Raw genomic sequence first — 13,478 nt, forward strand, 5'->3', positions numbered from 1 at the left:
ACGGACACATTTTATGAGTGAACTTGACTTTAAGTGACTTACAAGTTTCTTTGAAAAATACTTTCCTATATCCAGGTTCTTCCTCTTTGCTGCCGTCCTCCTCTCCTCCTCGGAGCGCAGGCTTGCCGCTGCTAAAACTAAACAGAGCTCCCTGAAAGGCACAGCCAATCACATTGGCCATACTTGTCACATGACGTAGGACTCCAGTAGAGAACGTAATTTAACTCTTTCTGCTCCGCTGGGTGAATGAGACGCTGACAGATCGGGTTTTTTTTTTTCTTTACTCGAAGAGATCAAATTATTGGTGGGGACACGTCCCTTCCGTCCATGCCAAATCTACGCCCTTGAGATGAGGTCTGAACATGGTTACTCCGAATAGAAAAGGGATTCTGAAATCAGACGGGATTACATTCTACAGTCTCGGTTTTGCTTCTAATTAAAGCTTCATGATGTGTTGTTCACTGTGAATTGCATTTGGTTTTTATCTCCATTTTACTGTGCCTCAGCTTTTTTTGGAAAAGGAGTTGTAATCAGTGCATCTCCAGCTGATTTTAACATTATGACAGACTGATCATATTAAATATTATCAGAGATGAATCAGTTTCTTTTTATTGGCAATCCATCTGTAATGAGTTCAGTGCAATGAACAAATTTTTACAGGGTAATTCACCAACTTTAGGTAAGGATTGTTAACTTTATGTAACCGTGTTAGCGGCCCTACTTCTGTTACTGTTATGTGATGTTAAAGGGTTTTCATTTCATATTTTATGTTATACAAGTTTTGTGGACAAATATAAAAAAAAAATCTAAAAAAGACTGTTGCAGAAACCTGAAGAGAGAGGTTTAAGACTGGTGAAGGACCTGCAAATAAGGACACTGAGCAGTTGAGTGAATTGCTGACAGGAACAATAGAGAACCAACAACCTTTGGCGAACATATCCTATAATGGCCATCTAGACAGTTCAGATGAGGGATCAAGCACACCTGATTTGAGTATATTAGTGCATTGATTTAGCTATTCTCTCATTTCAGATTATTGTTTTTCATCAACAACTGTCTCGTTTAATGTGTTCATTTGATCATATGAACTGTTCTTGTGTGTAGGTGGAAATGAAATGGACAGAACTGCAGAGTTGCAAGGCATAGCTTCCTCAGAAGCTATGATGTGTGCCAGCACTGCTCACAGGAACAGTTCATATGATCAAATGAACACATTAAACGAGACAGTGACACAGACTTACGATGAATGAAAAGATGGCTATTGAATTTCATTAACACAAGTTGAAGTATCTAAAGGAGGAGCATGAAATGAAAAACAAGATACTCCAAGTAGAATTAGAAATTAAGATGTGAGATGCATCAGTCTCAATATACCAGCAATGAATAAAAAAATGTTTATTACATCATATTGTATGATTCTTTAATATACCGGACACAAATACAGTGTAGAATGTAGTAATTTGACCATGACATGTTCAAGTCCTTGTCTGTGGTTTGTTGGAATTGAAGGCATCTTCTTGGCATGAATCAAAGTGTATTCCGAAGGCACTGAAAATGACTCTTTCAAACAACAAACATGCACTCTACTAGACCCCTTGTGCATATATGAGCTTGGATATAGCACCTTTGATTAGGCGTAAGTGGGTACAAGCATTGTGTAAACAAAAATTTCCTTCCTTGTACTGATTTATACCTTGACTGAGGAAGCAAATTTATGTAAGTCTCAATTAACGCTTCTAATTATTCACAAAATGAAGAAGTGGTTTTCTTTAGCTGAGAAAGTTTGCTTATAACCCATTGCAAGTGCATGTATACATGCATTTCTCACCATTATAATGGCGAGAAACGCATTGACTCGGTGACATCAGTTGTTTTTGTTCAACTTAATAAAGATAGCTGTAATTATTTAAACAAGGCACAGACAAACAAATTTATGCATAAATACTATAGAATTCAGAAAAAAAGTTTAAAAAAACTATTTTTATTTGAAATTCAACTGATAACCTTTTTCTTAAAAAAAAACCAAACTATTATTTGTTAAAAAAAAATTAACTTGACACATACAGTAGGTGGATGGACCTTGATGCCTCACGGCAGACAACACCGACAACCCAGGTTACAAAATACTTACGGGGATGGGCCGTCCTCCACCTGGAGGATGGCCCCTAATCCTCACCACAACATCACCTGGCTGCAATCCACTCTACCAAATTGGCAGACTCACTGCAATAGATACATTTAACTTCAACTGTTTTTTCCTCAAAGCTAATGTCACTGGTACTCTGAACTTGATTTGAAAGAAAGTCTGAAATAATATAAATTACTTTTGATTTAACTTTGAAATTTTTGATTGATTTTAATTTTTATTCATAGTAACCTGAGATTCAAATCCACATCTTTTCTTCATCACTATTCTAACATTCTGTGTTGCTATGCCTATGATGCTCTTCAAGCTCAAACGCTGACATCTTCATAATCCTGTCCTTGATATTGTCTTATACCTATATTTTTCTATCCATTTCCTTTTTAAGTAGACCCTACTACTAATACTTCTCAAAAGACTGGAGCTCAATGGACTAGCCAAAGACCTTACCCTAAGATATAAAACTCTGTATTCATACACTTTTTCAATGGGATTCTATTAACTTTTCCTGAAATAAAGCTTTGACAGCAGTGGTTATAAATATGTCATCTTGCTATGTCCTCTTCTGCTGCTAAGCCTAAATGACACCTGACTGCCATCAGCAGTTTAAAATAATTACCTGATCCAATGAGAAATGTGTAAACATGAGAAACACTACATTGTATTTTCTTTTGTTGAACTTTGGCATGGTTACACATCTCAGGATGTGACAAAAGACCTCAGTGTTAACAGTCTACCACATTAGGAAAACAACCAACTTTCCTGTTTATTAAGCTCTGATCTTTAGGATTAGGATTCAACTTTATTGGCATTACACATGTATAAATACAGGGTAACGAAATACAATTTGCATCTAATCAGAAGTGCAAGAGAAGTAAGTGCAATAGGAGCAGATTATATACAGATAGGGGTAGTATAAAAGCCATCTACACTACATTTGGATTAGGCTGAAACAGAAGTAGATTTTGTCTCTGCATAAGTTTGAGGGCCATGGGAATTCGTGAAACAGATCTTACAAGCAGACAAAAGAGAGAAAAATCCTTTGTAATATTTCCACAAAATCTTTATTTTAGATTCATGAAAGTTAAAAAAAGGAGAAAAATAAACCTTGATAGTTTTGTAAAAAATATTTTATGTAATTTTATGATAGGAAAACAAATTTAAATCAAGAAAAACCACCCATGTGTGTCCTGCAGGCCTCATCTACCTCTCCAGCATGTAAACAGTGTTGATAAAAAGCTGCTGTGTCATTAGCTTTCCTATCAACTCATGTGCCAGTATTTCTGGATTTAGACCTCAAACATTGCTCTTATGATAGAATAAATTAGAAAACCTGGAAGTATAGATGAGGTGACTCATAGTAAACTATTTTTCAACTTATTTTCAAGCTTTCAGGACACCTCAGGAATAGGGATGGGTATCATTTAGGTTTTATCCAATACCAGTACCAAACCAGTACTTTTAAAACGGTGCCGGTGCTTAAACGGTGCTCAAACCGGTGCTTAAAGAATGAAGAACACAAACTTTGTCCACAAACTTCTTATGTTTAGCTGTTTTTTTGTAAAAAGATAACAATGTTAGCCTTTTCTGCAGCTATAGGGGATTTATGGTATCACTCTTGGCTGGAAGCAGTGCTTAATCAATGGGGGGGAAAAAACACCAACTTTGTCCAAAAACCTCTCATGTTTAGCAGTTTCCCATTTTTTCTTTGGTCATTTTAGCTTTTTTGGCCAGGGTGAAGGGAGTATCTGCCATCAAACAAGAAGACAGCCGCATGTAACTATGATGATGTTTGCTAGTTCACCTTACATGCATTAATATAATAACGTGGTTAGCCTACTCAGCGTAAATTACACACGAACAACATTAAGCTACTCACGCAGAGAAGAACGGCTGCTGCTGCCATCATCATCCGTCATCATTTCTGCTACACTGGCAGGGCTAGGGGCCAGGACTCTCCTCTTCGGGTTTTTGGGGGATGCTGCAAACTCCGGGACCGATAACAGGCACCACACCCGCAGTAGATGCGCTCGATGTGAGGTCTTGCAGCAAGCTATCAAATACGGTGCATTTCTCTGCTTTTAAAAAAACGCTATACGTCGCCAGGTGTTTCATCAGATTCGAGGTGTTACCTCCTTTGCACAGCATCACCTTAAAGCACTTGTTGCAGGCTGCTGAGTTTGCATCTTTTGCTGTGAAGTACAGCCAGACTTATGACCGCTTCGCCTTGGGCGTTTTTAATCTGTAGCTCTGCTCTAAAAGAACATACGTACCTGGGCCCGCCTACTACGCTTGCAAAGGTAAAATGATTGGCTGGAATCCAAAATGTATGACATCTCAGGGAAAAAAAGCACAGAAATAAAGCACCAAAATGTGCGCTGCTTTTCGGTCTGGTTACTACCGTTTATGTCAGATACCCATCCCTATTCAGGAATGACGAGATCTCTTTGGTGGATATAATAAATCATACCACGTGACATGAAACAAACTGTAAACAAAACATAAGTCAGTACAAAATGCATTTTTATAGACGGACATTAGCAAAAACAAAACAAAACCCTAAAAATTAACTGGGTAAATTTGACCATCCCCCAACAATTACACTTGTGTTAGTCTGCAAGGTCTATTTGCACAACCACTTGACCACTTAATCATTGTGGTTAAGTTAGTTTGCTCTGTCTCTCCATTTTCAGTTTTGTGTTTTGTTCTCCTCTAACTTCTGTGATATCTCTGTGGTTCAACAGCCAAAGTCTCTTTAGTGCAAATAGGCTGTCAGCTACTGCCACCTCAAAACAGAGAGGAGAGGCCAGAAGAAGATCATTTTCATGCTGGATGTGAAGCTGTGTTTAATTTGGTGCCTGGAACCGGTCTGAAAAGAGCAGAGAAAAACAAAGATTGTGGTATAACTGATGATCTTTAAATTAATTTTTGTTAGTATTTAAATAAAAATAAAAACTCTTACTCCGTGCATTACTGTACAAACTGCCACTCTAAAATCGTGTACTGCTCAGTCTGCACTGCTGCTCAATCCTGCCACTTTATCCCATTTGTAATACCCCCCCACCCACACCCAAATACATGTCAGCAGTCACATTTCTATTTAAGATTTCTTTATCTTCTACTTGATCCATTCTCAATCATCCAGGAAAGTAAATCTCCAAAAAGTTGATTCTGTTCATCTGGACGTAGCGTTTTGTGGGAGAAACGTTTCGTCATCATCCAACTGACTTCTTCAGTCTCAGCTGACTGCAGGTTTCCCCAAATCTTATAAACAGTAAATTTGCATAATGACTGAAACCAGCCCACTGAAGGAACAATGGGCTGGGAGGTCAGTTCCTTAATCATAATTACGCAAATTCTCATGACCATTGATCAACAACCACTGATCAAAACCCACTGATCAATGACCATGACTACCATTCACAGAGAGTTGGGGAATGGCTGCAATCACAGCATTGTAAGATGGTGTAAGATGTACCCTTAGGCCCCCTCCTCGATTCAGAGATGGTCTTTCCCTTTTCAAACATAAACTAAATTGTGTTTAAACAATTTGACATTATTTTTCATAATGTCATTAAGTCTCATTTACAGAACCAAAGCAGAAAAATCCTCGTAATTAGTCCTGTGAGTAAATTAAATTTGGATGGACTGAGTCCTGTACAGAAATCTAACAGTCACAGAGCAACAATGTCCCTTTATTACCATGAACATACATGTGCACATCGGTGTGCACACACACATTACACTGCATTTTAATTGGATTCTATTTCAGTAACACTGTCCTTTTGGTACAAATAACTAGATTTAATCTGCTTGGAAATACGTCCTACTGAACTCCCATTAATGCTTTTTTAAAATGTTCAAAGTTTTTCTGTAAACATTTTTGGGGTTGTAGGGGTGGGTATTTGATCACTCTACAACCCCTACAAAGTTTTTATTGTAAAATGTTTTACAGAAAAAAAATTATAATGCTTTTTTAAAATGTTCAATGGGAGTTCAGTTTCCTATTTCATGCAAATCAATTTAAAACTTTTTTTTGTAATTCGTTTCTTCGCAGAATTTTCTGGTTGACATTCAGTCTTTCCAATAAAATAAAACTGGATACAAATTAGAGACTGAGCCGCTGATTGTAAGTTTGTTCACTTATAAATGGCCTGTATATAAAGAAATGAACAAATAATGATTCTGCAGAGTCACGTACAGTGGGGAAAATAATTGTGTTAACCCACCTGATAGCTCTCAAAGGTGGGATGGCAGAGACTTTGCCCACAGGTTTAGGTCCTGCTGCTGAGGGCATCATGACCAGTAGGCCTGGAGGGGCTTTGGAGAGTGAGGTCTGGACTGGAGTCACTTGGGGGGAGACTGCTCTGGTAGGACTCAAGGGGAGAGGCCTCTGAGGAGGGAATTGGGGTGTGGGCTGCAGGTCAGACACCAACTGAAAGAAAGATATTAGCTTTATGTACATTACTGAACAGTGACATGCAAAATGTTTTTGGAGGTTGGTAGCTTATATCCACTTATAAATCAAAAGAATTACTGACTAAAGGTAAACATTATATAAAGTATATTGTTTACACATTCAGTGAAGTGTTTCTAGGCTTGTAGCTCATAAAATTGAGAAATCAGTATCTCGAACTTTTCAAATACTTTCTTGATCAATCAAAAGGTTTTACAATAAAAATATAACTTATTAGAAGCATGATCATTATATCCAATAATTGACTGGGGCTTTTTTTTTTTTTTACTATGAATCACAGCATTGCATTGGAGGTGACCAGTTATCTATATTTCCCCTGTAGGGTATCTTCCTCTAAATACCCCAAATATGGTCTAATAAAGTTCACATCAGAAAAGTTGGCTGGCCAATCAAGTTCTTGGCAATTAATCTGCTGCATTCAGTCACTGCTGCTTGTGCACTTTTCCCTTTTCTGTTCTTTTAATATGCTTTAATACAGCACTATTAGCTCTTACACTTAAAACAGCACTAAGATCTTCTCTCTCTCATATACATACATACATACGTATGTATATCTGTGTATGTATATGTACACGAGAAGCTAGAGAAGTACGAAGGGCTCAGAGAAGAGCTCGAGAAGATGTGGAGGGTGAAGGTAACAGTGGTCCCAGTGGTAATAAGAGCACTAGGCTCAGTGACTCCCAAGCTAGGTGAGTGGCTCCAGCAGATCCCAGGAACAGCATCCGAGATCTCTGTCCAGAAGAGTGCAGTCAGAACATCTAAGATACTGCACAGGACCATTGAGCTCGCAGGCCTCGGGTAGAGGACCCAAGCTTGAAGGACAGACCGCCCGCAGGAGCGAGAGGGGAATTTTTACTTTATGTGGGTTACAGTTGCTTCAATATAGTAAAACAGTAACAGACTAAACTATTTAACAATATAATACAATATGTTACAGCTTTACAAATTTAAGAAATAGCACAACATATACAAATCACTGAATAATAAATATCAAGAATTGACGGAGGTGATTATAAATAAATATTCAAGAATGTTTACAAGAATATTACTGAGCAGAAAAGAGCGTGTGCAATAAAGGGTGTAACGATGTAATGATTTCCTGTTTCGTTCAGTGGTGCTTTTTTGTAATCTCAGTGTCCTACTGAATGTGCTCCTGTGACTAGCCAGCGCGTCATGGAGTGGGTGGGAGGTATTATCAGATTTCAAACATGCCTTATTAAAGTTGCAAGCAACAACATGGATGTCCTCTGGGTGCTCTCTCTGCTAAACAATGGTAATTATGGCTACTGTTAGCTTCCGAGGTCGAGAAAAGGGCCTGTACTGAATAGACAAAGCTTTTAAGTCCAGTGAGCAGTAAGGGTCTACAATTTTACTGTTAATACACCAGTCCACTCCTTCCATTGCCGGAGTTTTTATTGAGATTGCAGAAACATGCGGCAGAAATTAGCTCTCTCCAAAGGTTGATTAGACACTCCCTTAGAGAGAGGGTGAAGAATTCAGTCATTTGAGAAGGTTACAGAAAAGAGCTGCTGCTCCTCCATATCAAAAGGAGGCAATTGAGGTGATTTGGGCATCTGTCTAGGATGCCTTCCCTTGTCTAGGTAATTTGCATTTTTGCTTGTCTAAAGCTCCTGTCCTCTGTAGACTGTTTTGAGTTTATATGCCCTGACTTTTTCCTTACACTCTAGAAAGGGACTTACCAGGGGAGATCGTGCTGGAGTAAGGGGTAGAGGTTTCTGTGGCGGGCTCAGTCTCTGAGGTCTTGGTGGGGATTTGGGTGGTGCTACTGGATGCTTGCCAGTTGGAAGAGACCGTGGACCACCCTTGGCAAATGAGGCAGGTCTCAGAGGTCGCACTATGTTGACTGGGTGGGTGCCATTTGGGCTTGGTCTAAGAGATGGAACCTCTTTGCTGGTGTGAGAAATCTACAATTACAGGAAATTCAGTTAATGTTAACAAATGTTAACAAACCTAACAGAAAAACAGCTTCAAATCATTTCACAGAGAGAAGAACAGGAGAGAAGAACTCATATGGGCATTTATTTCCTACTTTGATCATGAAGAGAAAGAATGCATACTTTACCAATAGGAGAATCTTATTCATAAAACAACAGTGATATAATAGACTTAACATTAATTCATGACATTTTTTGGTTCTTTGCTTTTTCTTTAGACCTACAGTTATAAATAAAACTCGAAGAAGCTTTTTAATATCTCTTCAACATGCCTTCTATACACATAGCTGACTCTTTCTCTGACATATGAAAGTGTAAAGTAATTACAGAGGAGATTAACTAGGATCTGTGAAAACACTTTTATGCAAAATAAGTCAACACATAGATGTTTTTGGTTGTTTGATGATGATAATTGATCGATGTAAATTCCATTTCAAAGCCAGCAGAGGTTAGAGCTTGTGTGTGTGTACCAATGGGCCCCTGGACATGTTTCTGTCAGAGGCATTTGCTACATAATGAGATATCATCATGTAAGTAAAGTGTGTAGGTTAAATTCATGACTTTAATGATAATGGTAATATTAATTCTTTTTTTCTTTTTTCTTTTACAATATTTTTATTGGTTTTGCAACAGTATACAAAGATTTGTTTTCACAGTAATGTGACGCAGTAGTACGAACACTTTTACCCCCTCACCTCCCATCCCTGCTCTCTCCCAAACCTACATCAAATAAAAACACATGAAGTATACATACATTAGTACAATATGTGGCATTTATACAATGGAAGGAAACAAAAAGAAGGAAAAAAACAAAATAGAAATAGCTAGCACAAACTAAACAATTTTCACCTCATCCACACTCCTGCAGTTGTCCGATATTTGCTTCTTTTATAAAGTTTTTAAATGGCTTCCAAATATCATCAAAATATGTTAACTTGTATTTAAGAAAAATATGTTATCCTTTCAATTACCATACATTGTGCCAAAGAATTTATCCAAGCACCAATAGCAGGAGGATCAGATTTTTTCCAGTTTAATGCAATTATACGTTTTGCCTGTAATGTACAATAATCCATAAACTTAATTTGATGGGCTCTTAGTTTAGGATTTTTAGAATAAATTTGTAGTAGCAACATTTCTGCATCTAAAACATTCTTTGTAGTTAAAATTTGGGGGTTTTTTTGGTTATCACTTCCTGCCAAAATGCGTGGACAATTCTGCATTCCCATATACAGTGGAAAGATATCCCACAGGCTTCTCCACATTTAAAACATCTACTTGGAATTTTGTTGTTATATATATTCAATATCACCAGTGTTACATATGTCTGCATGATCCAGTTGTTTTGTAATAGCGTTAGGTTACTATTAATCGATTATTTTTGTGATTTTAAGCAAATTGACTTCCATGTCTCCTCAGAAATATTAATATTTAGGTCATTTCTCCAAGATTCTAACTTAGAAGCTGATGTTTCTGGAGAGGCCGAGACAATCCAGTTATAGAATGTTGAAATTAAGCCTTTGTTACAACATTTTTTCACCATTAACTCCTCTAAATTAGTTAACTGGGGAACATTAAGAGACTGATTTTGCATGGAAGAAATTAAGCTTCTAATCTGTAAATACTTAAAGAAATGTTTTTTTGGAATTTGAAATTTTGAGACTAAATCCTCAAATGAAACCATTATTCCATCACAAAAAAGATCATTTTCCTGGTACAAATAAAGCATTTCCCCAAATAGGACTAAACTGAGAGAGATTATTCTTAATATTCACCATTTCTTTTATTGTAAATCAAACTTCAATCATATTTCAGACTATAGGATTATTTGTTTCTTTCTTTAATTGTTTTGGCTGTGCAGAGTATAAGTACAAGTTTAATGGCATTTTAAGAGAATTTGCTTCCATCCCCACCCAAGAAGGGATATTTTGGGATGAAAAATAAAACATTATTGTCCTTAGTTGAATAGCCAGATAGTACCAGTAAAAATTGGGGCATTTCAACCCCCCTGTATCGAAGGGAAGATACAACAAAGACAAGCGAATGCGGGGATGCTTCTCTGATTAATGATGCTACTTTGGTAAACAATCCAGTGGGACATTCTGAAACATATACAAGAGTTTAGGTCAGGGGTCAGCAACCTTTTACACCCAAAGCCATTTGGACCCGGTTTCCATGCAAAAGAAAACACTGGTAGCCGCAAATACTTTTTGACATCTAAAATGAAGATAACACTTTATATATTGTTTTTTACCTTTATGCACACCAGGAATGCACACCTTAGCACAACTAAGGTGTGCTGCTTAGGAAATCCATGAAGTGCTACAGAGAAAATTATATTTTATTTATGTAATTAACACATTTTGAACTCTTAAAGAAATATAACAAAAGGAAAGACACCCAGCTGAACTAAAATGACCCACGTAGCAAACAAAAACTGTTGAGCCGCCACCCTTATATCGCCTTTGGGCTGTTGGGCCTTGACCTGACTTTTAAAAAAAATAATTGGAAAAAAAGCACTATGCTGCTGAAAAATGAAAAATAGATATTTGCAAAATTTTGCCTAAATATGTATTTTACCAGGTTAATGTGTGTGGCGGGGCGTGGTCTGCGGCACCGCTTCAGGGGAGGCGGACGCACCTGAGCGACACAACCGCAATCACGCCTCGCTGCCTTTACGTCTGCGCTATCTGTGCTCTTGTGTTGTTGGTGGTGTATGTCGGGCTGTGAGCTGAAAAGCTATAGCCGGCTGTATGCGTACAGCAACCGTGTGTGAAAAGTGGTCAATATAGAGATGCTGAAAAGCGTGTTCATGCAAACATCGTCGGGTCTGCCGTGATATGTTTACAATGGGACTTCTGCTCCTGATCCTCTGCGCACAGCGTCTGTCATCTGTCAGCTGTCATTTGTCAGGCGTGAACGGTGTTTGTCTTTAACATAGTTCACGGTGGAGAATAGCTGCTGACATAATGTGGATCCGAAGATCCATAATTGGCCTATCTGGGGTTGAAAGTCTCGATAAATGCACGGCATTTCGGTGGGTATACCGGCTTCCGTGAGTGTCACTCTTATTTTGAGCGATGAAAAAAATAACAGAATATAATTTTATGTTTATATTTCAATATCACAATAATCTTCCAATTTAGAACTACAAGTTAAAAAGAACTAACATAAATAAAATACACTTCAGCTAAATACTTCTAATTTATTTTCCCAAACCACGCAGAGCCGCAGTATAAGGACTAAAGAGCCGCAGGTTGCCGACCCCTAGTTTAGGTAATACATTCATTTTAAGAACACTTATCCTTCCAATAATAGATAATGGTAAACTTATACAACGCTCCAGATCATTGGAAATTTTCTGTAGAATTGTATTATAGTTAAGTAGGGCCACATCTTTTAGTGAAGGAACTATTTTAATGCCTAGATAAGTGAATTCAGAATTAACAGTAAAGCCAGTTATATTCGGACTTACGTTTTGACTATATTCTTGTTTAAGTAACATTAATGATGATTTTGTTACATTTATTTTATACCCTGAGAAGGCCCCAAACCGGTCTATTAAATCCTTTACTGCAGACACTGAAGTTTTTAGTTGCTTTAAAAATAATATGACATCATCATCAAATAAAGCGATTCTATGCTCCTTTCTACCAATCTTAACACCTTGTATTTGTCCACTGGTTCTAACACCTATTCCCAAAGGTTCAATTTTAAATTCATCAATTCATTTTAAAGTATTTTTTTGTATACATTTTTGTGTTAGTATTTCCTAAGAGAAATTAAAGCTAGATAAAAGCAACATAAAAGATAACAAAATGAAATCCATGCAGTGGAAGCTTTCATCATCAATCTTCTACCACGTCAATCTTCTACCGGCAACCTTCCTTGTAATCGGAAGGTTGCCGGTTCGAGCCCCGGCTCGGACAGTCTCGGCCGTTGTGTCCTTGGGCAAGACACTTGACCCGTTGCCTACTGGTGGTGGTCAGAGGGCCCGGTGGCGCCAGTGTCCGGCAGCCTCGCCTCTGTTAGTGCGCCCCAGGGTGGCTGTGGCTACAATGTAGCTTGCCATCACCAGTGTGTGAATGTGTGTGTGAATGGGTGGATGACTGGATATGTAAAGCGCTTTGGGGTCCTTAGGGACTAGTAAGGCGCTATATAAATACAGGCCATTTACTCACTCTGTATCAGTAAGGGAGTCTCCTTCTCCACTTTCCTATTTGAAACTCCTATACCACCTCATTCTCAAATTACCACATTCACAAACTTGGGTGTTCATGCCGCCTGTTCATCCACCAACCTGACAGGGTGATGCCAAAACCCCATCGGCCATTTATGGCTGAGGGGTAAAAACTCTGAGATACCAACATTCGTTATGTGTGCAGTACATGTGTGCATTTTGTATCTTATAAGTCAGATATTTAACATTTGCGCAACATTAATCGTCTCAGTCCTTTTCTCCCCCCACATGTCACTGCCATTCTTGTCCACAGCCTTGTTACTTCCTGGATTGATTACTGTAATTCACTTCTTTTTGGTCTTACTCAAAAATCCATCCCATGCTGCCCGTATCATCACCAGGACCCCTTCTGCCCACCACATCACTCCTGTCCTGCAGCAGCTTCATTGGCTCCCGGTCAAATATCGCATCAATTTCAAAATACTCTTGTACACATTTAAGGCTATTCATCATCTCTCTCCTCCATATCTCTCTGACGTGGTTAAGATCACCGCCCCATCTCATTGTCTCAGATCTTCTTCTTCCCTTTCACTCTCCGTCCCTTCCCCCGTTTTGCAACCATGGGGAGCCGGGCTTTCAGCTGCTCTGCTCCACGACTCTGGAATTCCCAACCTCCTGATTTAAGAAACATCTCTTCCTTCTCTCTCTTTAAGTCCAAACTCA

General features: G+C 38.3%; 1 protein-coding gene across 2 annotated transcripts in view; it reads right to left on the minus strand.

Moving 5' to 3' along the window:
* Positions 1–4,148: 4,148 nt before the first annotated feature.
* The window catches only part of LOC148104380 (disintegrin and metalloproteinase domain-containing protein 33-like), a 90,779-nt gene continuing 81,449 nt past the window's right edge, over positions 4,149–13,478 (minus strand). For both annotated transcript variants that reach the window (XM_087837763.1, XM_087837764.1), the window contains 3 exons: positions 8,321–8,545; positions 6,373–6,578; positions 4,149–5,012 (listed from right to left, as the gene is read on the minus strand). In XM_087837763.1, the coding sequence (XP_087693889.1) occupies positions 4,967–5,012; positions 6,373–6,578; positions 8,321–8,545 (477 nt within the window). In that variant the 3' untranslated portion in view covers positions 4,149–4,966. The remainder of the gene's footprint in view (positions 5,013–6,372; positions 6,579–8,320; positions 8,546–13,478) is intronic.

Source organism: Neolamprologus brichardi, chromosome 3 (genome assembly GCF_056152115.1).
Source record: "Neolamprologus brichardi isolate AB-2024 chromosome 3, ASM5615211v1, whole genome shotgun sequence".
Taxonomy (NCBI): domain Eukaryota; kingdom Metazoa; phylum Chordata; class Actinopteri; order Cichliformes; family Cichlidae; genus Neolamprologus; species Neolamprologus brichardi.